The sequence below is a fragment of the Strix uralensis genome, chromosome 16 (assembly GCF_047716275.1).
Source record: "Strix uralensis isolate ZFMK-TIS-50842 chromosome 16, bStrUra1, whole genome shotgun sequence".
NCBI lineage: Eukaryota > Metazoa > Chordata > Aves > Strigiformes > Strigidae > Strix > Strix uralensis.
In genome coordinates this window covers 18,148,165-18,172,500 of record NC_133987.1, presented here as the reverse complement: position 1 = coordinate 18,172,500, position 24,336 = coordinate 18,148,165, and the positions used below count along the sequence as shown (strand labels likewise).

Genomic DNA, 24,336 nt, shown 5'->3' with positions numbered 1-24,336 from the left:
CTTAAGGTACTCTTTTTCTTGTCAGTCTTTCACGATGTATACTGTAAATGAGCTGGTATAACATAGTCTCAGTATTCAGTGTATCTTGGTATTGTTTTAATAATATTCCACAAAATGAGGTATTTCTGTGTGGCACACATGTTGTCATTCTCAATTTTCAGTTACTCTTTATCAGGAATTCTGACCTTACTGTGGAAGGACCTGTTTTGTCCCGGAAGGTCGCTTATAATGTCATTATAAAGATAGTGTTTCCAGTTCAAGTTTGAGATTCACAGAAAACCTGGGGGCAGTGCTTTTTTGTTTGGTTTATTTATTTATTTATTTTTATTGCCTGTAAGATTATCAGTACATTAGTAGAAGGAATTGTCATTGATTACTGAGCCCTAATTATTTTTTATTCATTTTCCCTATATGAATATCAGTGATACCAAGTTTTGATGTGCATGAACACTATGACATACAATGCAACAAAACCACTGAAACTATTATAGCTTGATATCCTTAGAAGAGGATTGATGATAATACAGTTTCTTTTTAAAGATGTGCTTTACTTTTGATTTTATATTATAACTGCTCCTCTGTAATGTTGAAACGTTTTTAAACATGAAAACAATAAATGTATGTGTGAGTCCAGTCTCATTCTGACATTTGCATGTGCTGTGTTTTCATTTACTCTTGGCGAGAAATAGCCTGATGTGCCTGTATCAAGTAATGCCTTATTTTGACAATTAGCTAGTGAAATAGTAGCTTTGGAAAATGTCTTATGCTGAAACATAGGGGTTTTTTTCAGTATGGCTAAATATTCATTAATTTTGTTCTTTTTGATACTAAGAAATTAGGTCATATAAAAGAATAGCAGGGAAAGTAATTTTTGATCGAGCAGTCAAGCCAACCGTCCTGCAACTTGGACTACAAAGGCAGAATAAAACTTTGTGTTCTCTAAAATGGTATCGTTTATTTGGCATGTTGATTTGTAGACCCCAACAATTATAGATCTGTCAGGTGTTATGAAGGTATGTAGATATTGTTGAATTTTATAATTTAATGCAGGGTTATGATACATAAAAAATTGAAGTCAGTATCAGTAAGATTGTCTCCAAATTAAACAGTAGGTGTTTGCATTTTTCATTTTGTTTGTATTTTTTACTAAAAGTAAAAGCAACTGGATGTAAAATAATTGTCAGTGAATAATTCTGTAACAACTACTTGAAAATACGTAATGGTTAGAATCTCTTCCACTGTTCATAAGCAGTAGTATTGCAATAGTACGGGTATTTTCTTCACATTGTAAATGACAGATTTGTTCTTAATACTGCCTCCAAACCATGCAAGTCTTAGCTTATCTCAGTTTGCATTCACAGTGTTGACACACACATATCATAATCTCGGTAACCTGAAGAATGTACAGGATTGGTGAACGCAAATTATTTATTTTGTTCAGCTTTCATTTGGTTTATTATCTATATACTTAACTGTTCTATCTACGTGTCATAATCATACATTTTGTGGTAAAAAAGAGATTCCTTATCTCTGTAGGTTGGTACTTGTGTCCACACTTCTAAAGACTACTGTTAGTAATTCCTAAAGCTCTTAGAGAAGTGATTAGGGAGTCATGATTGCTCACAAATTGAGTCTTTTTTCTGCTTGACACTGATCCTGTGATAGTCTCCCCACTTAATCCTCACTAGCAATTTGCCTATAGTTGCAGCTAACAGGAGGTGATTAGAGGGGAGTTGCCCACTGCCTTTTTACTTCTGTTGTAGTGGCATGTTAGACAGAGGCTACTGAATCAAAGCTGTTTTCCTATTAACTCAACACCTCCTAATGCATTAGAGCCACTTTTATCTAATAACAGTGTTCAGCTTCCAGTGCTATTTTAATGTGACTTGGTATTCCTTTTAAAACATCACAATGAGCATTTTTAAAATTAGAGAACAAAAAGCGTAAAGCAGAATACCCAACGATGAAAGCAAAATAATGAAACTAACAGGTCTCACCTTTTATCAGCACAAGCATGTAACCCCGATTAAAATTACAGAGAATTTTCTCCCTGCATCAATAGGCAAGTAGACTCCCCTTTCTCTAAACATTACTTTAATTGCAATCCTGGTGACAGGTAACTGATGTAATACTTTTGAAGTGATAATGGAATACATTCACAAGTGAGAACAGCACCAATGAAAGGGTGATAATGAAGAGTTAACTTTTCCAAGTATTGCTTACAATGTAGAATAATATGAAGGGCCTGAGTGAGAATTTCTGAATATTTACTACTTTTTATTTTGACCCCCCTGTAAAACATATCAAGGATTAGTTAGCATTTATTATTTTATTGGCAGGATACAGAATCTTCACCCTGAAGCCTACATTCTCTGGCTTTTATAAGTTTTGTTTTAAAAACTTAACATTAGTTATACTTTACTACTTTACTGACAGAGTTCATAGTTATTTTAATGAGTTTGTTTTAAAGAAACTATAGTAATTAAAAGAACTCTGTAGTGACATACAATCTGAGAAGTGTCCAGCAGCAAGCTGACTTGGGTTTCTTTTTTGAGGTCAGTGAGTAAATGTCCTTTTTTAAGATTCACAGCGTGCATCAAATACAGTGCATATATGTAATGTTTTAAACAGAATTTCTTGGCTTTACAGAGCCTACACTTGGCTACATGTTAAGTGTGTGTTTGTATTACAGGGACTGCGACTAAGTTAAAATAGTTCCAAGGGAGAAAATACAAAGGTAGCAGTTAACAAGAACATTTCTTTAACTGGTGGATTGGTTGAGATGCAAGGAACAGAAGAGGTGCCCTCTCTAGCTATTTCATGGTTTGCCCTACAATCTATGTTTATCGTTTAAACTTCTTTATCTCCTTTCTATTCTTGGGGTTCATTTTGCTGATGAGAAAGGTATACTTCAGGAACACATTAGTGAAATCATTTTAATTTACATGCTTTAGAGTATATAATATGAGTAAGTCATATTTTAACATACATTAACAATTTGAAGTAGACTGTTAAAATATAGGAAAACAGGTATTAGTTAGGTTTTGGCTCCAACTCAGCCAGCTCATCCCATTGAGCAACACAGAAAACTCAAAAATGTCACCTGTAATCACAATTCCCTATTTCATTTTATCCTATAGGACAAGAACAAACAAAACTGGACTAAGTTTTCTCCTTTTAGATTGTTGAGAGATTATTTTATATGCAGTACACACACACACACAGAGGTAGCTAAATAGATGAATCTGTCTATCCTGAAATCGTAAAACGTGTCATAGTTTCTGAATTTGTCACAGGTCTATCATGTATTTTGTCGACACATCTTCAAACACACATCTTCTCTAAAAACAGTAAACATTATTTTGCTTGCTGTCAGAATGCTATTTTCAAGAGAAGTACAATGTATGGAAAAATCCTAGTGCCGGTGTTTATGCCTCTTTTCATTTGACTGGCAAAAGCAGATAGAGCAGTAACAATAGTCTAAATCAGGTCACTCCAAAATAACTGTTCCTTATTTTTCATTTCACATACTGCTGTTTTCCTGTCTGGAGCTGTCAACTGTAAAGAAAAAACCATCCCTGTTATAAGGTGCGCCAGTCCAAAAATTCTTACTTTGTGTTAAATCCTTGCATGTATGTGGTTGGGAATCCACACCAGGGAATCCAAGATGTAACTGAATTCTGTTATGGAACCCATTTTGCAGTAAACATTTTGATGAGGAACTCTGTTATCCTTTAGACCTTGCATTTTGTCTTCAATTATACATTGTGTTTCTCATTTTTAATACGGGTACAAAAATGTATCCCATACATTTGCATAAGGAAGCCAAGTAATAACACCTATCATTTGTCTTTCTTTTCTTGGAAATGGAAGACGGATGAATAAACGCGTTTCTGCTGTATATTCATTTGTGGTTTTTCTTTATGTGGCAAACACTAAACATTCAAAATTACATAAATTCTATTATATAGAAGCTGTTGAGCTTCTGGTATTATAAAGCCATAAGCAGAAAAGCCTTTCAGATCTATTTCTGAATCATTTTTCATGTTTTTTGAAGGTACTAGATGCAGAACCATGGAAAATGTATGTAGTCTCTTCACAAGACACATCGCTGTAAACCACTGCCCGACAGGGCATCTGTCTTCCAGAGCTGCAGGACTGCTTAATATCTGGGACTTCAAAGTCTGTTTTGTTTATTTAAGTAGTAAGTGTGCCTTAGTTGTAAGGTGAAATACTGCCGATTTTTTTTTTAAAAGGACACTGAATAACAGTTTTTAGTTCCTACTCTTCTGTGCTGTTTTCATAAAGACAGGAGGCTCTTTGATTTTTCTGAAGTGTGGCTGAAATAGCTGGAATTTTAAGTTTCCACAGTTATGCAGGCAAAAACTGTCATGTGAGCTATCAATTATGGTAGGACAAAGCATTACTTTTGCATTTTTTTGCCTTAATAAAGATCATGGATTTATCTAAAAGGTAGATTTGTATATCATATTAATAGATTTACTTTGTAACTTTGTTAGTTAAACTTCTTTTCTGTCTATCTTTTATTTTTTGGAGGCCTTGTGGTAATGGGAGGGTTGTAGCAGAGAAGTAGAACAGTTTTTAATTGGTGATTGCAGCCCAGAAATGCACAAAGTCCGTATAGATACATGGAAGTGTACAAAATCGCTGCCCTGAAGGAACAGGAATATTAGTGACGTTAGTAAGGTGAAAAAAATAGTGAGAGATGATATTAACAGCTTGCTGTAGTTTGTCCGGGGACTAATTATAAAATTGGACATTGCAGGATTTTATTCTTTCATCTTCAAAGTCTCTTATGCCCTACCTAGTCTAATGTAGTACAGCATTTCTCCTGGGGTGTGCTGTGGTATCCCACGTTTAGATTGTGGTGATTTCCCATTCCAAGTAGACGCTCAGGACCCTTTGTGAGTCTATGTCAGGATAAAAACTGTGTGTACGCAGTCTCCTCTCCCCCTGTCTCTGGAAGGAAAACCCAGGTGCATCAAATAGAAAGGGGCAAGGACAGCAGTGTTCTTCAGAATGCACCAATCCTACAACGTGTCCAGAACCACAGTGAATCATAAACGAGTACAGCTCTATTTATGGGTGCAGACACTCCAGGTTCCAGAGATGTGTGGTATTGGCATGCAGTTCCTTTTACATGTCTTTCAGTGAATCATCTGTTAGCACACTGATGTTCTGGTTCCTTCAAAGTGCAGTTACTTGCTTCACAGCGACTCTTTAAATACCATTGGGATGTCCTGTTTGCCTAGTCTCTGATTTTTAGGACAAAAATGTGAAAATTGGTAAGGGTGAAAAACAGCCTGCTGCAGTAATTTCCACAAGAGAAAATTCAGTTTGGTCTCTAAGAGTAAAATTGAATTGTGCTGTACTGAAGTATCATGAGTAATACAGACATGGAACATCAAACCTTTAGTGTTACTTGTGCTTCTTTTTCCTCTAATGGTCAGGCTTCAGCACACCTGATTGGACTCGGTTGTCAGGTATTTTTAGAGTCTCATTTCTGACAAAAGGCTTTTAAAAATCGCGGTGCAATGAGCAGTTCTGTTATTGATGCCCAGACTGTACTTTAGCAAAGTCAGGTCTGTAATGTTCATGTTACCACAATTTTATGGGTGGGGAAGGAGGGCAGGCTTCAATGACTCCAGAAATGATATGACTCTTGAGTAATTAATGCTGATATTTTGACTGATATTGTGGTATTTTAGTAATCAACTTCTAGAGAATTACCACTTTCTTGAGCATATATTAAAAATTATAGCAAACCAAAGCATTTTTAGCACCTTTTCTGTCTGTAGTCTACAGAGAACAATCGGCAAAAGGCTGATTGAATCTTCTTCTTTTGTACCTCCCATTACTATCTTGGGTAGCAGGCTGCTGCTGTCAGAGAGTGCAAAAATATGGCTCCATACCTCACCCACCTCCCAGGGGAAATAAGATAACACTGCAAACGAATAAGGAAGTCCTGCCCTTCCTTGTACCTGTGTAAGTGTTTGCGCAGCTGTTCGTTGAACCAAATCATGAAACTCATCTGGGTGAAGCTAACCAATTTGCTCTGGGTTAATTTAACCTAAGTCAAGTTTCACCCATATTCATACATGTATTTGGGGCAGCACATGTGAGAGGTCACTGCAGAGGTCAGTGTGGGCCATTAGAAGCTGCAAGACTGGCATCACCTTTCGGAAATGGTCCCTTATTCTGCAAGCTTATTACTGAACTACAGCATTATTACAGAAAGGAAAGAAGACAAAGAAGTTTAAGTAATTGGGTGCTTTCAGGGAATATTTTAATGTTCCCTGTGACCATAAAAAAGATTTAAAAACACATCCTGCACTAGTATATATTCAAATCGGGACAGCTCAGAACTGCATTTGGAACCTCACATGTCCTGTATGAGACGTTCTAAGTCCCTTCTTACTTAAATGGCAAAGATGATGCGTTTGGGCAATGGCTGATGCTATGGAAATAGAGTCTCAACCCTGAAGCTTTCTGATCAAGCTGTTAGCATATAAGTTACTTATAGGAGAATTTATTCTAGCTTTCTTGAAATGTCTGAGGTTTTTTGTTGTGGGTTTTTTTTTTCAATAGCATTAAAAGTTTCCCTTTTTTTCATTTAAGTAGGATGCAGAATTGCGTATGTTATTGAGTCTTTCTTCTTGTTCCTGAAATTATCTGTGGTTTGCTTACAGAAGTTGGTATATGTAAAAATGAAAAGAAAACCCTGTATAAGCAAGCAACATTGTCAGTCTAAGACAGAAGTTATTCTGGTGACTGATTTGCTCTAAAACATTACTCAGTTTTATGAGAAGCTTCTAGAGAGCGTCAAGGATATTTTTCTTATTTGAATTTTATGGTATAGTTTAAAAACTCTACAAAATATATGACGCTTTTGTTGGGAATTAGTTCTCTCATGTAAAATTGAGGTAACCCCAAAGTGGTAAATTTTAGAGCATATCTTTTGTTCTTTGGTCAAGCCTTCTCCCTCAATACTGACTAGTGTCAGATGTTTCAGGGGCAAAGACCAACTAGTGAGTAGATGAGAGATAATGTGCCTTTTCCAAAGATTTTCATCTTAATCCTCCGCAGACAGATGTTGATGTAAACTATAAACTGTAATAACTCTATGATAACTGTTTTTTTCTTTTGAAAAGTGTGACTGTTTACCAACTTCAGCCCCTCTGCTCCTTGTAAAAGCATCTAAATACTTTTATGACTTCTGAATTTTCATATATGTAAGACCCCCAGTTCACTAACAGGAAACTTTTTGTGTTTGACAATACATTTTTACTTTTTCCCTGACAGGTGGACACATGACATGTTTGCTCTTCAGTTTTGAAGAGAAAGGGGGAAACCCATATTTACTGCTTAGAACTCTGCTTCATTAACAAGTCCAAAATACAGTGTGTTGTTAAGGAGGGATTACCTTATGAAGAACCGGTCTATGAAAGCAGAAGAGTTTGTACAGTCAGCATGGCTATGCTAATAAATTTGTTCATGGAGGCATCAGGATCTCAATTTCCTGACAACAATGAGTCTATTTCTTTACAATGATAGAAAACACCACATTGCACTGGGATATCAAAGTGGGAGATAATGACATCTGAAAATGCTTGCTGTCTTTTCTTTAATACCTTGAAAGAGTTACTTGGTTTCAGTGATTCTAATATTATATATGCTTCTTTATGTAGAATAGTACAAGATAAGCATTTTTGGTTTTCTCCCTCTTGCATCCCTGTTGCTTTCCTGAAGAACTTTTATGGTTACTGTTTAGGTTGTGGGAAAGTTTAGAGATTTGGAAGTGTGAAAGTTAGGGGCAAAGATTATTCCTCAACCTCATCCTTTGAAGGCTACCTAAAGATAGTAGGACTTTGAAGGTATAGATTGGACATTCAACTGTAAGACTGATAAGAGTTTTTGTTTCTGTGATGGGCTGAATAGGAGTCTCTTGAATAGCCAGGATAACAGCCACGTGAGAAATGTGTTGACCTAACCAAAATAAATCTGGTTTGCAAACAGAACCAACACAGTCTTTGGAGAACTGGTGTAACATGTGCCCAGTGAACAATATTTCAAGTAGATGAGTAGTCGTGGTTTTAATTTTCTGTTCCTGAGCATTTTTACACTAGATCTATGTGGCAAATAGTGTAATATGTTTTATACGTGTTATAAATGGACAGTGCATTGAGGATGTGCAGTTCAGAAAAAAATATTTGGATCTACGCAGTGCCTTAGGAAGAAACTCTTGGCTTCTGAGAGCCATCATGATCTCAAAAAAAAAAAAAAAAAAAATCTAAAGTATTCCTGATACAGTACCTGGCTGACAGTCTAGAAGAGAGGTAATCTCAGGGGTTTGTGGGGAAACACCCACAGGAGATTCTGCACCTCAATAGTGAATGTATCTGAAGCTCAATGTAACTTATTCCATTACTGTGACAGTATATACTGTAGCTTGTGTAAAAAAATAGTGCAAATTTAGAACATTTTTGTTCTAAAAAAATGTAAGACCGGTATCCACTTCAGAAACATAATGACAGCCTTCTGCTCCTGGCTGCTTCACTACGTTGTTTTCACCAGGCTTATTTCTAACATTGCAAAACTCAGGATGAAACCAGCAAGGCTTACTAAATGCGCAGAACACACATTCAGCTCGGGATATCTGTAAGTTAAACCGCGTAGGAGGCTAGAAAGTTTTTTTTTTTTTGAGGAATATCATATAGTTTTGCTTTCTTCCCAGATTCCTCACCAGTTTTACACTCAAAATCCAGTTATGGACAAAAAGATAAGCGACTTGGACATTTAGCCAAGAATTTATTACTAATTGAAATCTTAAGTCTAGTCAAAGAATTATTAATAGTACAGGTTTAATTTTTACAAGAAGAGAGAGAGAAAGAAAATAAACTATTACAGAACAAGTCTCTATAATAATAAAGCAATTAAAATTGTTGCCTGAGTAATTTATGCCCTCCATTTTGGCAAATGGGAACATATAACCTTTTTTTGGTGATGCTGAACAGGATTGTGTCAACACATCTGGACTTTCAGAGACATGAAAGGAGCTTGGAGACATTTTTGTCACAGAAGTATGCAAAATTGTGTGATAGTGCTGTTATTTCATAGAGACATTAGAGGTCATGCTGTAAATACCTTATGGAAGTATATTCTGGCTAGTATCCTGTTATATACAAAATAAGTTCTGTTCTATAGCAGCTTAGTTTGACCAGTCAATGTATTGAAAGTGTGACATGCATATTTTTGTAAGCATATTTATCCAACATAGAAACTTAAGAGTTGTTTTTTCCTTCTGTTTTGACTCCCAAAGCATTTTTCCCGTATGTAAAAAAATCATACGAGCTTTTAGTGCTTCAAATCTCCTATTTGTTTTTCTCATCATAACAAGATACTAATGTTGATTCTTTCCACGCAGAGATAGGAAAGTAGCAGTGTTTAGAGTTGTCTGTTACATAGAGTCATAGCAGAAATAATATATATTATCACATCATAGTATATTTCATCATAACCACTTTTTCTGGAATAAGCTTTGACAGTAAATGAAAAGGTGTTTTCTGTTAAAGGGAAGTATTATTTAGTAACGGATTGAAGTTGGAATGGACATATGCTACGTGTTCTGTGACTCCTCCGCCTCGATTTCTGTTGTCCACGGCATTTAAGTAACAGTTAGAATTCCATTTAACAGCAAGAAAAGTCTGGGAGTTGATACAAAGCAAAACTGTATTATCCCAGCTGTCTGTTCATTATGGGAAATGATAGCATGGTAAGTAAATACGAAATGTAACAAATAGCCACGTTGTCTGATTTGTCAAAGGATACGATTAATTTGCTTTGCGTATGAGTGTTTGAATTTTCCAAGTTCATGGGCTTGGAAAGCACCTCACCATAAACTATCCAGAAGTTTAATTATCTTATTCTGTTAGGTTAAATTACTAAACAGCTTCTTCAAAGATGCTGTTCTGTGTTTGAATAAATATAAAATGCAAAAATGTGAAAATTGCTCCTAGTATGACACCCAAGTGGGATATGGTGGCTTTGTGGTGTCATATTTTGAGAAATTATTTAAAGACACACAAAAGGACACTGTCACTCTGTTATTAATGTTAAAAATTGTTGATGCTCTGTGCAGTGTGTTTTTCTAATTAGAGGAAAGCTGTAGAGTACCATTTCCATAATCGACATGGGAACAGAAACTCAGCAAAAATTCATGTATTTGCAGTGAAACTGCTCCTCAGCAACATAAAAATGGCTTTTATAACATAAAGGCTGTAATTAGAATAAGTCAAATCAGTTGGAAACGATTAAAGCCAGAACAGGCTAAGCTGCCTTCTAAATATTTGTCTGGAGATTAGCCCTACTCTTATAGCCCCTGAGAAGCATCTTTGATTTACTTATAATGCTTGACGTGGCAAAGATAATCCTGCAGAAGGCAAATGAACACAAATTTAGATGTGCTGTTAGGCTCTCTTTGTTGATTTGACAGGAGGCTGTGTATTGGAAGTGACGTTGGAGAAATGAGTATAGGGTCACATTAGACAAATTGCTTAACACACCCACCCCCCCCCCAGTCATCAATTTAAATTCTTTTAAAAACGTACTCATTCTTTGAAGCTTTTAGGATGCACTTTAGAAGTCCATGTGGAATAATTTTCCACATGTCTATGCGACAGTTGATGTGAGTCTCATTGTATTTCAAATTATAGTCCTGAGATGGAACTTTCTGCTTGTTGCTTGTCTGACATTAGCTATTAAAATACAAGGAAAACTTGGCAGGTATAAATTTGAAGAAGAAAAGAGATTATGTAAGACGATCAGAATTGTTAATATTAATCAGCTAGTTGTGGAAGAATGGTGATTTACTCTGTAGAAGAGTTCTGTTGGAAGAACAAACAAACAAACAAATCAGAGATTGGGTAGCCAGGTACTTCGTGACACCCCTTCATTGCACTTTTGATAGCAGGAAAGGGAAAGAGATATAGAACTGATGTGGCTGATAGATTGTAAACATGGACTGGCCACTGCATTAGCTTGTAGATTTAATGGCATCAGCAGAAAGTAACAATTATGAAAGCCAGCCTGTATTTTAGGATGATGAACCTCATTGTTATTGTTAACCCTTGACTGCACATGGTATAATGCGGTACAGAATGGTGAAAAATTGTTAACTGTGTAAAGCTGGGTGATTTGAAATGAGCTTGAAACATTAATCAGCTTCTTGGTATAGATCAAATTTGTACTTCATGTAGTTTTCCTCTCATTTATAATCTCCACAGCATCCCAAACTTTTGTTTAGCTGGTGAAAATATAATCAGTCTAATGTATTCTCTTACTGAATTTTAAACAAGACCATTAAAACTCCTTTAACGTGCTAAAGTAAGCTTCAGAGAGGGTTTCCATTTCATCTTTACTGAACTGAGGCTATAGCCCTCTTTCCCTTTGCACCACAGTGAGAGGCTGTCAATAATTCAATAGCCATGGCCTTGATGGGCCAAGGCCTAACTTAGACTTTAAACAGAGCCAAGCAGCTTGTCAAAGTGTGATGTGCTGTCAATGCCTGACTGATCTATACTGCATGAATTCTCCTTCAGCTCTTGATGTATCCCTGGGAATAAAAAGAAAGCAATTTTAGAAGTAGACCTAGTGTGAAGCACCTGTTTGTTTGGAATTTTTAATAAGGGAAAGTTGTGTTAGTAATGAAGCTCAGTGAAGTCATTGCATTTTTGCTTAGAGGACCCACACTAAATTATTGTCTAATAGCTTTGGTGCATTTCCGGCATCTTCAGGAAAAGAAGTCACAATATTTGTAAATATGCTAATGCCTTAGAGCAAGTTCACTTGGAGCAATACTTAATAACTAATGACAAGTAACTTCACTTAATCCAAATTACCTATTTACATCTTTCAGTTTTATTGATACTATACTATTAACACTCAATATTGCAGTAATGACACTGTTTCATAGGTACTTGTTTTCAGTTTTTTCCCCACACAGTAGGTGATGTATATGATGCATTCATATCCTTTCTAAATGCTCTACATTGAATTTGCTTATATTTTATAGTTTACTTGCAAGCTGAAAAATTACTTGTTTTCCTAAGAAAACAGTTTAGAAAAAAGTGAGCTAATGTGGTAACTAGTTGTATTCTACTTCTGTTAGACTTTATATGTAAATATAAAAGCAGAATTATGTCTAAGGTGCCTTTTAAAAGGTATAAGAAAGCTTAAATAAGATTACAATTTTTGTCTTAACGAACAAAAAGCTAGCATTATTAAATGTGTACTTAGTTCTGTTTTAAAGCATTTGAATTTCAGTCCTTGTGTTGCTAAGCTTCTCTTATGATAAGATTTATTGGGATTTAAAAGAGAAAAGTAACATTGCTGTTCGCACTTTAAATTTATTTGTTTTGTCATTGTTTTCTTTACAAATCCCTGGTTTTGAAGTTTCCGTATCTGCAGAAAGTTTCATGAGACATGTAAGTTCTCAGTCTTCAGGTAATTTTTTAACAGAGACACAAGAGACCAATAGAAAAATAAATGAGGCCCTTTTAATGTTTTAGAAATGCTGAAACCTTTTGCCAGTGAATTTGATAAAGTCAGGTTTTTTGTTATATGTCTTGATTTTAAAAAAAAACTTACTCCCTAAGTTCTCATTTTTCAGAAAACTTGAATTTCAGTATTTGGTCTGCATTGATGATATTGCTTTCATCCTTCACGCAGGGAAGCAGAAGAAACATAGTGTAGAACATTGTTGGTAATGTTTCTCAACTAAGAGTTTATTTTAGTGGTGTGGGTGTCTCATACTCCCAGATGTAAACTAGCTGAAGCCCCCACTGAAGACTGTTGAATGGAGAGAGTCAGATTTTCACTAAAAAGAAAACAATTGAAAAAGGTACTGTTCTTTTCCTATTTGCTAAGTTGCTCCTTAAACTACCCATTAAATGGTCCTACTCCATTTTAGTGCAAACTAAGACTGATTTGCTTAACCTACAGCTGAGAATTGTGTATAGGAGTGTTGATCTGTGCTGGAGTTTGTGTTGATGCTAGAGTGAGTAATAGTGTATACTGAGCAATTAGTGATCTTCCAAATAATTAATTCTTCCAGATTAAGTAAGTACTTTTGACTCTCTGAGTGCATATTTGTGCAGAAGAAAGCAAAATAATCAATTTCTTAATTTTGCCTTTAAAAAATACTGTAGGCCTTGATGCTGTGTTACCTGAGTGGTGGACTGAAGACTGTGAATGAGATTGTTACCCACCACAATAAGATGAGCAGAGAATGACTTGACAATATTAAAAATGTATCCTGTATGTAGTGCTGTGTATAGAGTGCAACCGAGATGAAAATACCTGATGGAATATTAACACATTTGCAAAAATATAATCTTAATGACACTTGTCTGAGTTTGGAGCGAGATGAGGGGCTTCTTCACTCGGACAGTTGTTTACATTCTTGACTTAGCTGCTTAACCGGGCAAGTAGAATTTGGTTGGTTTTCAACAGATGATCTGTAGAAGGATTAGACCACGCTTCTTGTCCAGACCGTTCTCTGCTGCTCCACATTCAGTAAGATGCTCCTCAGATGTATAATACATTATCTGGGCATATATCTGTATCTGCATAGTTGTGCCATGCATGTGACAGTAACTTTTGTTAGAATTATGCTCTTCTAAGACCGGTTTTAGCAATTGACTTTTGAGAATGTATCCCCATGAGGCTTTCCTCTTCCGCTGTGTACAAATTCAGAAACAGATACTGGTGTAGCACACACTAGCTTTTGTCATCACAAGTCTAGGGGAGGAAATCCACGCTTTTCAGACCTCTATAATTCTCTTTCTTAGGTGACAGAAATAAGGAAGCTTTTGCAATCACCCCAGGATCACCAACCTTCAGAACTGTGGATAACCACAATTTTCACATTCTATTGTCTGAACACTTATTAATGTGCCTAACTACAGGCATCTAGTTTAGAAGGTATTAGCAAGGTTCCCCAGCTAGCGCTCATGGCAGAAGTAAGGATCGTTTCACTTAGGTACTTTAGCAAATGACAGAAAATGTAAACAACGTACCACAAAAAAATACTTTATTTAATCAATATTTATTATGGCATAGACTCTAAAGAGAAAGGAAATCCTTCCTTGTTTTTTTCTTTTTTTTTTTTTCCCCCTTTTTTGTTTATTCTTGGGTATTTTAGGTATCTCAGGTGCTAAAAATACCAAATGAAATACCAAACGCACTCCTACGTGAGTAAATTCTCAGGCATGTGTATCTACTAGCCTTAATTCTGCACATCTTGATTTCTCTTTGGATTTTAGCATGTGTTTGATATGCTGATAGTTGTTATGCATAGATACCTTTTGCTAATCTAATCAGAAGAGAATCCACTAGGTTTTCTGACGCTACTTTTCAGTACAGAATTATCTAAGCCTTACAGATGAACAGAAGTGTTAGCTTTGGTGTACAGAAGGGATTGCATTTGTGGAACCCAGGGTGTAGCGTAAATTTGGAAACAGCCTTGCTTATTGTACACAATCATTAGAAGCTCTGTATCTGGGAAACACAAGAAAGTCGAATGGCTAGGTGAAAGTGAATAAAAATGAGGAGACTCGCAAACTGCTTTTGCTCCAGGGCTGGTTTTAATGAGCTTGTCCCTAATGAGTTGTCCCTGCAACTAGCTTCAGGCCTAAACAGATGAGGCAGGGGTTCTGCTAAATTTTTGATGGGATTTGCACTGGTTTTATGAGAAAGCAAGCAGTAGAGAGTGCAAAGTTGTGTCATGAATCTTTTACGAGACTGGATTGTTGTCCATCTTGTCAATAAGGATTGTAAGACCTGATTGCTAATAGAAGACATGCCACATGCTTGTTGTACTGACAAACTCGAATAAAAAAGGTAGCATGTGTGTCAAGGGAAGATTTGGTTTGTCAGGAGCAGGGACTCGATGACCAGTATATTATGCTTTCTAAAAATTATTATCAGCATAAGTTATTGAATTGGTTACTGAATGGTGGTGTTTGCAACCAGGTATAGTCGTGTACAGAAACAGACTGTGTTTGGATATGGGCAGTAAGGCTTACCATGGACCATTTTGTATTGTTCTAATGCAAAGATGGATTAAAAAATTCATTCATCATTTGATGCTTTTATGTTCTAATGCTTGTATTGGTAGTTTAATTTTATTTTTAATTATATGGATTTCTATTTGTGCTTTATTAGCAGTTTGTTGGCTCCAGAAATAAAATAGAATTTTTACTGAGATTCTCTCGATTTGAGAGATTATTTTTGATGTTTCCAATATGTGTATTGTTAATAGGAAGAAATATCAACAAAAGTATTTCTTAGGTTTTACTTACCCAATGAGATTTTCCTAGTTGCTTAGGTGGTTACAAAAATGCATGTTAGCAGCCTTCATTGCATATAGAGGCGCGTTCTTTTCCTCTTCCATACTTACAGATGCATTGCAGCCACATTGATCATGTAACAGATGTAAATAGGCCTTGCTTTTCTGAGCTGCTTCTATAGAATTTCACATCAGCTTTTGACAGCAAGGCTGTAGTGTGAAAGTTGGTCTTAGAGTAAAATCGAGTAGGTTACAAGTTTTGTTTCCATTGTATGAGTGTTATTTGGAAAGTGTAGGAAAAACATGGCTTCTTTGAAAACTGATATGTTTTTTAGATTAATTAACTTCTTAAGTTGTTCCTCAGGTGTAGTTTGAACCCTTGTCTTATGCTTATGTATCGTTTTCTTTAAAATACAAGTACAGATCATGGTGGAGGGAAGATAAATACATAAGCTTGGTTGTACAAAGTTAAATTAGAAAAATACTTCTGGGGAATAAAAATTAAAATAATTAACTAAGATGATATTCTTTTTAAATGATGTTACTCCGTAAAGTTTAGCAACTGATTAACAATTGCATTACAAATTTCTCTTTTTTTTTTTTTAAATAAATGTAAATAGCAGAAACACCTTCATCAATTAATTCAAAGATTTCCATGTTCATATATATTAATCTGTCTCCATGGTATTTAATTAATTTCTGTTCTCTCAGGTCTTTACTTCTTTAAAACATAACATTTTTCCTATGCTGAGTTTTACTTTTGTCCTTTCTATTTTTCCTCATGCTGCTTCTTATTTCTCCCATGGGTACAGTATTTTTGCTGCTTCTCTCTCCTAATCTAACTCTCACTTACCTCTTTTTCTAATACTAGATCTTTATAAGGTAAATAGAATGAGGAAAAAGCATGTGCTGAAAAGCTGTACAGAGAATGGCTAAAATGGCTTGTCAGTAGTAGTGGGGAGGACAGCAGAATGGGATAACATAAAACTGTGTGGTATTACAAGCAAGAAAATGAGTCAAAATACTTGCAAAGACTATGCATAGCTAAAGCTTCAATAAATGTAAAGATTCACAAAGTGAACTCCTTCAAAGACATTTGACATGGCATCATATAGAAATGATGAGTCCATTAATAAAATGATGAGCAGCTGAATCAAAATTTCAAGTTGTTTCTTTCCAGTGTTAGCAACGTATTGTGTTTTCTTTGTGGAAAATGAGAGTACTCCACCAATAATTTTTCTTATCAAGATTCTAGTGAACATTGTTTCATAAAATATGTTTGAAGAGTAGCAATATTTCATTTTGGTCTGCTCTCTAGGTTTTTAACGAATGGTGTATATCTTCTGCTATCACCATTGAATTTTAGAGCCTAAGTCAAGTAGCAGACTTACAAAAATATTATTTCCAGGTATTATAACAGGTCACATCATATGGCTTAACTGTTCTTCCTCAGATATCCCGAATACTTTGCAAGTCTTCAACCTGTTTTATCATAGCTCTTTCCTCCTTGCCTCCTGCTGCATCTGCATTTGTTTTTCTTACAGCTAGAAATTAAACCAATTTCTGCTGTATTTGCCATGTATAAGTGGTACTATAAACAGGAACTGAATTTAGGAGATTTGGGGAAAACGCTGTTTTATTCATTCAGCTAGATAATATAACTACTTTGACGGAAGGGAAAGTCTGCCTCTCATTTTAATACTTAGATTTTTCAGCTCTGTCTCCAAATCAATGTTTGAAGAGCCTTATGGGAATAAAGTTTTTTAAAATTTTCTCTGGTTCAAAAGTAAAACAGCAGGGAGAGGTAGGTGTCTTCACAAATGTATTTAACAGTCTCTTCAGAGACAAAAGTAAATTCTTTGAGACTAAAAAAAAGTCCAAAGTTAGGTTTTCTGCTGGTCAGGTCATTTTTGAAGAAGACTGAAATAATAAGCTTTTATTGCTAATTTTGATTAATGTAATTTTCTCCATGTTTTCAAGTACTGCTATTAGTCAGTCCAAACAGTAAAGATCATAAGCACAGGGGGAAGCGTTCAGTACATTCTCTAGGGGAGCACAATGTCAGCTGCTCTGAAGGACATAGATTGTAACCGTACTTCAAGGGAAAAAACTTCTTAATTTGCGTTAGACCTACTTTTGGAGGAATTGATTAAAGAAGGGAAGCAGCTTCGATTGTCTGTTCGTTCTAGTTGCATTGTTCCTTAATTTCATACGCATGGTTTCGTATTCAGAATGTGATAGGTCCCCACTGCTCCCAGTAGTGCATGCATTTGTGTGTTTGACAGACAAGTTTCTATTCCCTTACTGGGGTAGGTGGTTCCTAGGTATTTGTGTTTTCCCCGAGAGATCCGTGGGCTTCACTTTTGGGCAGATGAGTATCAGTTTTTCATTCCAGAATCTGCAGTTTGATCAGGAAGAATGTATGTGAAGCTCTTCTTGAAGCTTTTGTCACGGGTGAGATGGGGTGTACCCTATTATTTTCATTATCCAGAAGAAATCCTCTTATCTCCCTTAACAGCTTTTCATAGAGCCAAATTTAGATAGCAAAATAAATAGCCAAATTTTCAGAAGAGTTGATGATTGTCAAGGCTTCTAGTCCTTTTATAAAAAGTTTATTTTTCCAGGGCCTAAACAGAAACTAGAAACTAAACTGTTTTTTGAAACATGGCCTATATTTTGAGCCTGAGTGAATGAGGATGGGTTTGCTCATTCCCAGCTAAGATAGAAACAAGGTTTAAAAACTGAGAATTGTTTTCTCCAGCTGCTTGAGCTTTCTATTTGTGCCATGTGAGAAATGAATAGTCTTTGCATTTTCCCATTCTGTCCTGAGATGTGGTTGTCATCGAGACAGCAGGAAAAAGTAGTGCTTTGCATGCAGTTCTAGTCATTTCAGTACACTGTTAAATTAATTTTAACAATAAAAAATGTGGGTTCCTGTAAGTTACCATATTGTATTTGATTTAGAGGTGCAATATGAGGCAATGATTTTGCACTCTAAACACTAAATAGATTTAATTTTGGCCTTTTGATTAACTTTCTTATCAATCAGTGGGAAAAATGAATCATTTTCATGTTAAGTTGGGGACTGGCAAAATGACAGTAAATTCCTTCCTTTTCTCCCTTGCTACAGTAAGTCTGTAACTGTTGGCCTTTCAGGTACGCAGCAAGACTTGGTCTCTTCTCCTGATCAGGACAAAGTTGAGGAACAAGGTAGAGCAGGTGCTTTCTTAGAAACGTGAAATTATTTTGTATGACCTATACGAATGCCAAATGTACATAGTTTTACAATAATTTTTAATATATTTATCATCCTTCTTTCATATATTTTGTCCTTCAATTTTACTATCTTTTAAATACTGAAGACCTAGAGGATTCCTAAAAATTAATTAAATAAATACATATCTTCAAACACACACACACGTGTGTGCCAGGTTTTAAAGCACTATAACTTTGGTGAAGTCATAAAAGATTTATTTCACATGTAAAGATTTTCATGCTGTAGTTTTCCTTTTGTACGTTTAAAACGGCTCATGACAAACTCTTGGACTGACAACATAGAAACGTTGTTTGTCTATCAAGCAGGTTTGCCCAGAGTGAATTTTTCTCCTTCTCCAAACCAGCTTAGTTCAGTGTTCTCACAGGACCTCTTCAGTTAATCCCATTACGCTACGCTCAGTTGCTGGCGTTTCTACTCAGAGAAATGCACAGAGGAACTGGAAATTTATATGTATTTTTAAAGGTCTGAGGATAGTGGTCATCAGCTTTCTTCAGAAATATCAAAGAGCTGGTTGATTCACTTTGATAGTCTGAGTGAAGCAAGAACATATGTAAATTTGAGTAAGGGATCCAAGTTTCTCTTGGTGACTGCTGTTTCCAGCATTATTCCTTGGAAACTGTCTGTTTTATGAGACATCACGAGGTATTCAAATAACCCAGTTATTCAAATAATAGTAAAACTGGGTGTTGTGATACTGATTATGAAATTAGTTTTATTAACTTTATTAGCTAATTTTCCTTTCTTCCTTAGAACAGACTCACTGAACAGTACACTGTAAGCATGCTGTATACTTCATCACAGCCACACACAGGCTGTACCAAATACTTATCTGTTTCAGCTGAGACCACTGGCCAGACCTCCTCCTCACCTCCCAATTCCCTAATCTAATCTAACTCTGTGGGGTTTATGGGGGTTCATTTAAGCAGCAGAAGCTGTGCTGTAATTGTTACATGTGCCAGCAGCGATTTGTACCATCTGGGTATGAAAAAAAAGAGGCTAGTACTACCACAGAGAAAGATCTTTATTCTATTACTAAGCCAATATAATTCAAGAGCGGCTGCAGAGCAATTGGAAACTGAGAAATGGGCAGCTATGTAGTTATAGTGAAATGTCAAAGTATAATGAAACAAGGGAAATGTACTGCTTCATGATATGAGCCAAGTTACAAGCAGGTGGCAGCAGTAAATATGTATATAAATAACAATATGGATGAAATGTCAAGGTTTCCAGCTGGCTTTGTAAAGGCATTTCAGGAATATTATACTTAGAGTAACAATGTAGTTTGATGATTTAATACAAATGTGTATCACTTCAAAATGCATATATTTACATTAAGGACTTAGGTATCCTCAGGTGTTATCACACTAAAAAATTATCTTCTGGCCCTACCTTTAGTTAAAACAGCCTATTAGTTTGTTGAAACCTCAAACCATGCTGTATGTTTTATAGGAGACTTGCTTTCATCTGACATCTTGTTATTCCACATAATGAATCCTGCAGTGTTCCTGCCTCTACATTTTTGAAAATTAATATAGACTAAAGCGACATGTGTATAATGTTACAGAACTATAGCATAAAATCATGGAATGGTTTAGGTTGGAAGAGACCTTAAAGATCATCTAGTTCCACCACCTCTGCCATGGGCAGAGACACCTTCCACTAGCCCAGGTTGCCCAAAGCCCCATCCAACCTGGCCTTGAACCTTTCCAGGGAGGGGGCAGCCACAGCTTCTCTGGGCAATATGTGAAGACCTGTTTCCATGCCAAGCCCATAAAGTTACATGTGATGAAAAATGCAGTCAGGGTCTTTGCTAGCTATGACAGAAGATCATACAGACAGACCTTTCAAAGTGGAGAGCAAAAAATTTTCGGTAGACTCTTTAGGACACTTCAGTCTCAAGTCTGAAGTTCTAGCTTCCACTATCAATTCAATGATATTATTAGCTTTTTTCTTCAAAGTTCTCTATGATCAACATTATAAAAGTTTCACAATAGAGAGCATCAAAGAAAAAGAAGAAAAAGCATTTTAAAATAGATTTTTTTGTATTTAACGTGGCAGTTCATACCACCACCTCTGAAAGAGTTCTGACAGTCAAATGCGGGAGGAAAAAGAACTCTGACATGTGTGTCAAAAACTTTCAACTCAAGTATTCATAGTTAAGTTGCAAGCAGCCAGAAAGTCACAAATTGATTAGAAAAGTAGATAATAATGAAAATGACCTCTTAACAGAGCCTCTAAATCCAAAGGCATTAACAGTTGTTAAACAAAGCTTGCATTTTATTTGCTGAGTAGATCCTTTAGAGAGCAGCACTAGCATTGCCTTGGGCTCCATTGTGTGTCCTGAAGATAAAGAAACTTCTTATGTTTACATTCCAGCATTGTGTAAGCATGAGTTGAACGTAAGGTAAACTGTTTTCAACACAGTGATATTCTAGGGAAAAATTTAAACGTGCTAATAACTAGGAACCTGTGATCCAACTCTAATACTTATATCAGTCTAGATGCTTTTGAGAGCCAAATAGTGAAATTTTGAAGTCCTTAGAACTAGAGATTACCAGTCTGCTAACAGTAATTGATACAGTAGGTGCTGATGGGTTACAGACTGTGATTGTCAAAATCAACTTAAAACTGGTTACCGAGTTTTTATAACTAAAGCAAATCGCCTTATAATGCATAGTCACTTAAGCACATCTGTTACATTGATGTATCACTAGTTTTATGGACCTGGATTAATTCCAGAGTAAACAGTGAGCACTCTGCTGACAGGCTGTAAACATAGATACAAGTCATTCATCTAGAAATCCCCAAGCATAATTTGCCAATGGGCTAAGTGCCTCAAGTATTTTATCCTTTTTTATGTAGCAAGATGCTAATATTATTCATGTTGTAATGAGGATGATTGGGGGAGCAGTAGTAGGTTTTTCTTTCATTACTTATGGTTAAATCTGCTTCCCTCTAATATTGAAGAAATATCAATCCTAAAGTTGTGCTGCAGATTTATGAAGGGTTATGATTTTGCCAATAGTGAAATCGACAGTTTTCCAAAATGAAAGTCATCCAGTGTACAGGTACTCAACAAGTTGTCTATATATCTTCTAAAATTAACTACAATACTTACAGCTCCTTTTCAAAATCAGATGTGAGTCCATAGATTAGAAGGCTTGCAGGTCTAAAGCCATTAATTGTATTCTAACTGTATTTATCTGATTTTAGAGTCTTTCTAGCCACCTCAAGATCTTAGAACAGTTTGGTTTTGAACTGAACCTTTCATCTTCGTTTGTTTCATCTTATGGCCTTTGCTTTGACACTGAGGAATGATCAGGATTGTGAAGATTTTACATTTTGCTTTCAGTTAGCAATACCTTGCTTGCTCTTTTGGTCACCGTGTTGTTAAGACAATTAAGAGATTAAATTTTTGTTCAGAAATTCACGCACTGGGAACAGGTTCAGAACCGCAAAATGCAATTTTGGGGGTTTTAGTCATTTAATGCATGCTAATACTGAAAATATGTCCCGAGATGTGGAAATAGCGACATCTTAATGCTATCAACTCTTTATTAAATTGTGGTAGGTAAGCCCTTTTGTTTTGCTCTTTTTTTTTTTTCAGTGTTCAGAGAGTTCATAAACCATTGCTGGGGTTTGAACTCTTTTAGTCCAAACAACAGCAATTTCATTTGCCACTGGTACCTATCAAAATAAGAGCAGAGAAGTTTCTGTCTTTTCTTTATTCAGGCCCCAAAATGATAGCAAAGAACAGCTGTGCAATAAATGATTCCAGCAGGTCAGTGCTACTACATGGAGAATGTAACTAACGTTATGGAAAAGAGTTTTATACTGTCTGATAGTAAAGATGCATTAAAAATCTTACTTGTCTAGAAAATGTTAGAATATCAGATATAAGAGATGAAGCAACAGGCAATTACTACTGAGAACAAAAGACAAATCCAGGTGAATTTATAGAGGAACTTGCTTTCAGCAGTCCTGATAAAAATTTAAAAGACTGACCTCTTACATATTGAAATAGGTCCCAGGATCATCATAGAAAATGTAAAGGTGGGCAAGTGGGGAAGAGAATAATTCTTATTACGTCAGATGCCTTTTGTAGAACTAGGGTGAGGAAGAGCTTGGAAATTAATATGCCACAATTCCAAGATTTCATTTCCAGATGGCAACCTTAAGGTGTAAAGGTGTTGGTGTAGGAGAAAGCTAGCTCCAGTTCTCTGAGTGTCATATGGCAATTACTTTCTTGGGTAAATGCAGACTGAAAATTATGCGTTCAGCCTAGCAAAAATGAGGAATAAGTAATTTAGGTTTAACTATAATGGCATTTTCATCTGTTGTTAAAATAACCAGGATAAATTTGTTGTGCAGCTTCCCATCACTTCTTAACTTGTATCTAACATCTAGATCTAAATGTAACAGTACTGGATCCATGCCTAAGAAGAAGAAAAGCATGATGTCTTCTGCAGACATCAGTTTAGGTGTTTTAGGCTAGGGATGGATACAGACTGTAACCTTGCACCCGAGCAAGGGAAAAATTCAGAAATCTTCTTTTCAATTTAGAGTCCAAATTTGAGACTGAGAATTAGTCTACCTAATATTAAGAATAATATTTGGTAGAATAATTCTCAGGAATCCAAACACAGTGAATTTTAGGAAAATGTGAATCTTTATCTTAAGTCCAGATGTCTGTTACTTTATTTGTAGTAGCTGTAGGTCATGAAATATTAAAGGAATTTTGATTTTTTAAGAATTAATTTATTTTTAGGATTATGTAACTTTGATATCAGCAATCATTATTTTTGATCTTGTCCAGGAGGATGTTTTCTCTCTTGCACTCTGAGGAGGAAGAGTTAATTCATCTTTGCTGGAATTTTATCCCAGGTCCGCAAAACCTAGAATTATTCTCAACTGGGAATTAATTGAATTGCAATAAATAGGCAGATTTTAGTCCAGATCTTAATGAACATATATTAATCACTTGGGTCTTTCATTATTTTCTATAACCTGCAAAAGATGTGTTGTAGAAGATTCTCATACAATCTCTGCTTTTAGATACTCAGATTTAGCTTTGTGGGCTTCTCCATATCCCTACCTGTATATCATTTACGTGGGTGGTACAGGGACAAATGCAGAAATGATGATTGGGCACTTCTGCTTTTGCCTTGGCAGATATGGTATTTAGGGTATAAATAATAGATAAATAGTGTGGTTATATTTAGCTGATATATACAGTACTTGCAACTGAATACTGCAAATTTTGTAGTACATTAGAACCTACTTCTGACATCTTTCAAAGTTACCAACTGAATAAAGCTGTTAATATAAAATAACTGGAGTGGAGATTTGTGAGTGTCATGAATTTTTGTCTGTTTATATGGTATTTTTATAACTAAGTATTAAATAAGACTCTTGGAATTCAGTTTAAATGAGTGCAACACACAGATCAAAAGAGAAAATGCTCTCCTTAAAGGACAGGTCATTGCTTTTTCCTAGGAAGTGATCAAAGCTTGCTTCATTGAAACAGTGGTTAAACACTGCTGCAGCATGCCGATGCTTAGGTTTCTTTTTTTCTGTGTCATTTTGCTGTACCCCCTACAAGGACAGTGAAGGTAGACAGCTGAAGGACCTCCTAGAATAAAGGACAGCATGTGTGGCAGAATTCCCCATGAGCTTCCATCACGTTTGGTTT

General features: G+C 35.7%; 1 protein-coding gene across 37 annotated transcripts in view; it reads left to right on the top strand.

Annotated features, from left to right (window-relative positions):
* RBFOX1 (RNA binding fox-1 homolog 1) overlaps positions 1 to 24,336 on the top strand; it is a 919,785-nt gene that overhangs the window by 711,120 nt on the left and 184,329 nt on the right. For 3 of the 37 annotated variants that reach the window (XM_074885614.1, XM_074885615.1, XM_074885616.1), the window contains one exon: positions 18,524 to 18,577. The exons of the other annotated variants lie outside the window; for them this stretch is intronic. In XM_074885614.1, the coding sequence (XP_074741715.1) occupies positions 18,524 to 18,577 (54 nt within the window). The remainder of the gene's footprint in view (positions 1 to 18,523; positions 18,578 to 24,336) is intronic. 37 annotated transcript variants of the gene reach the window in all.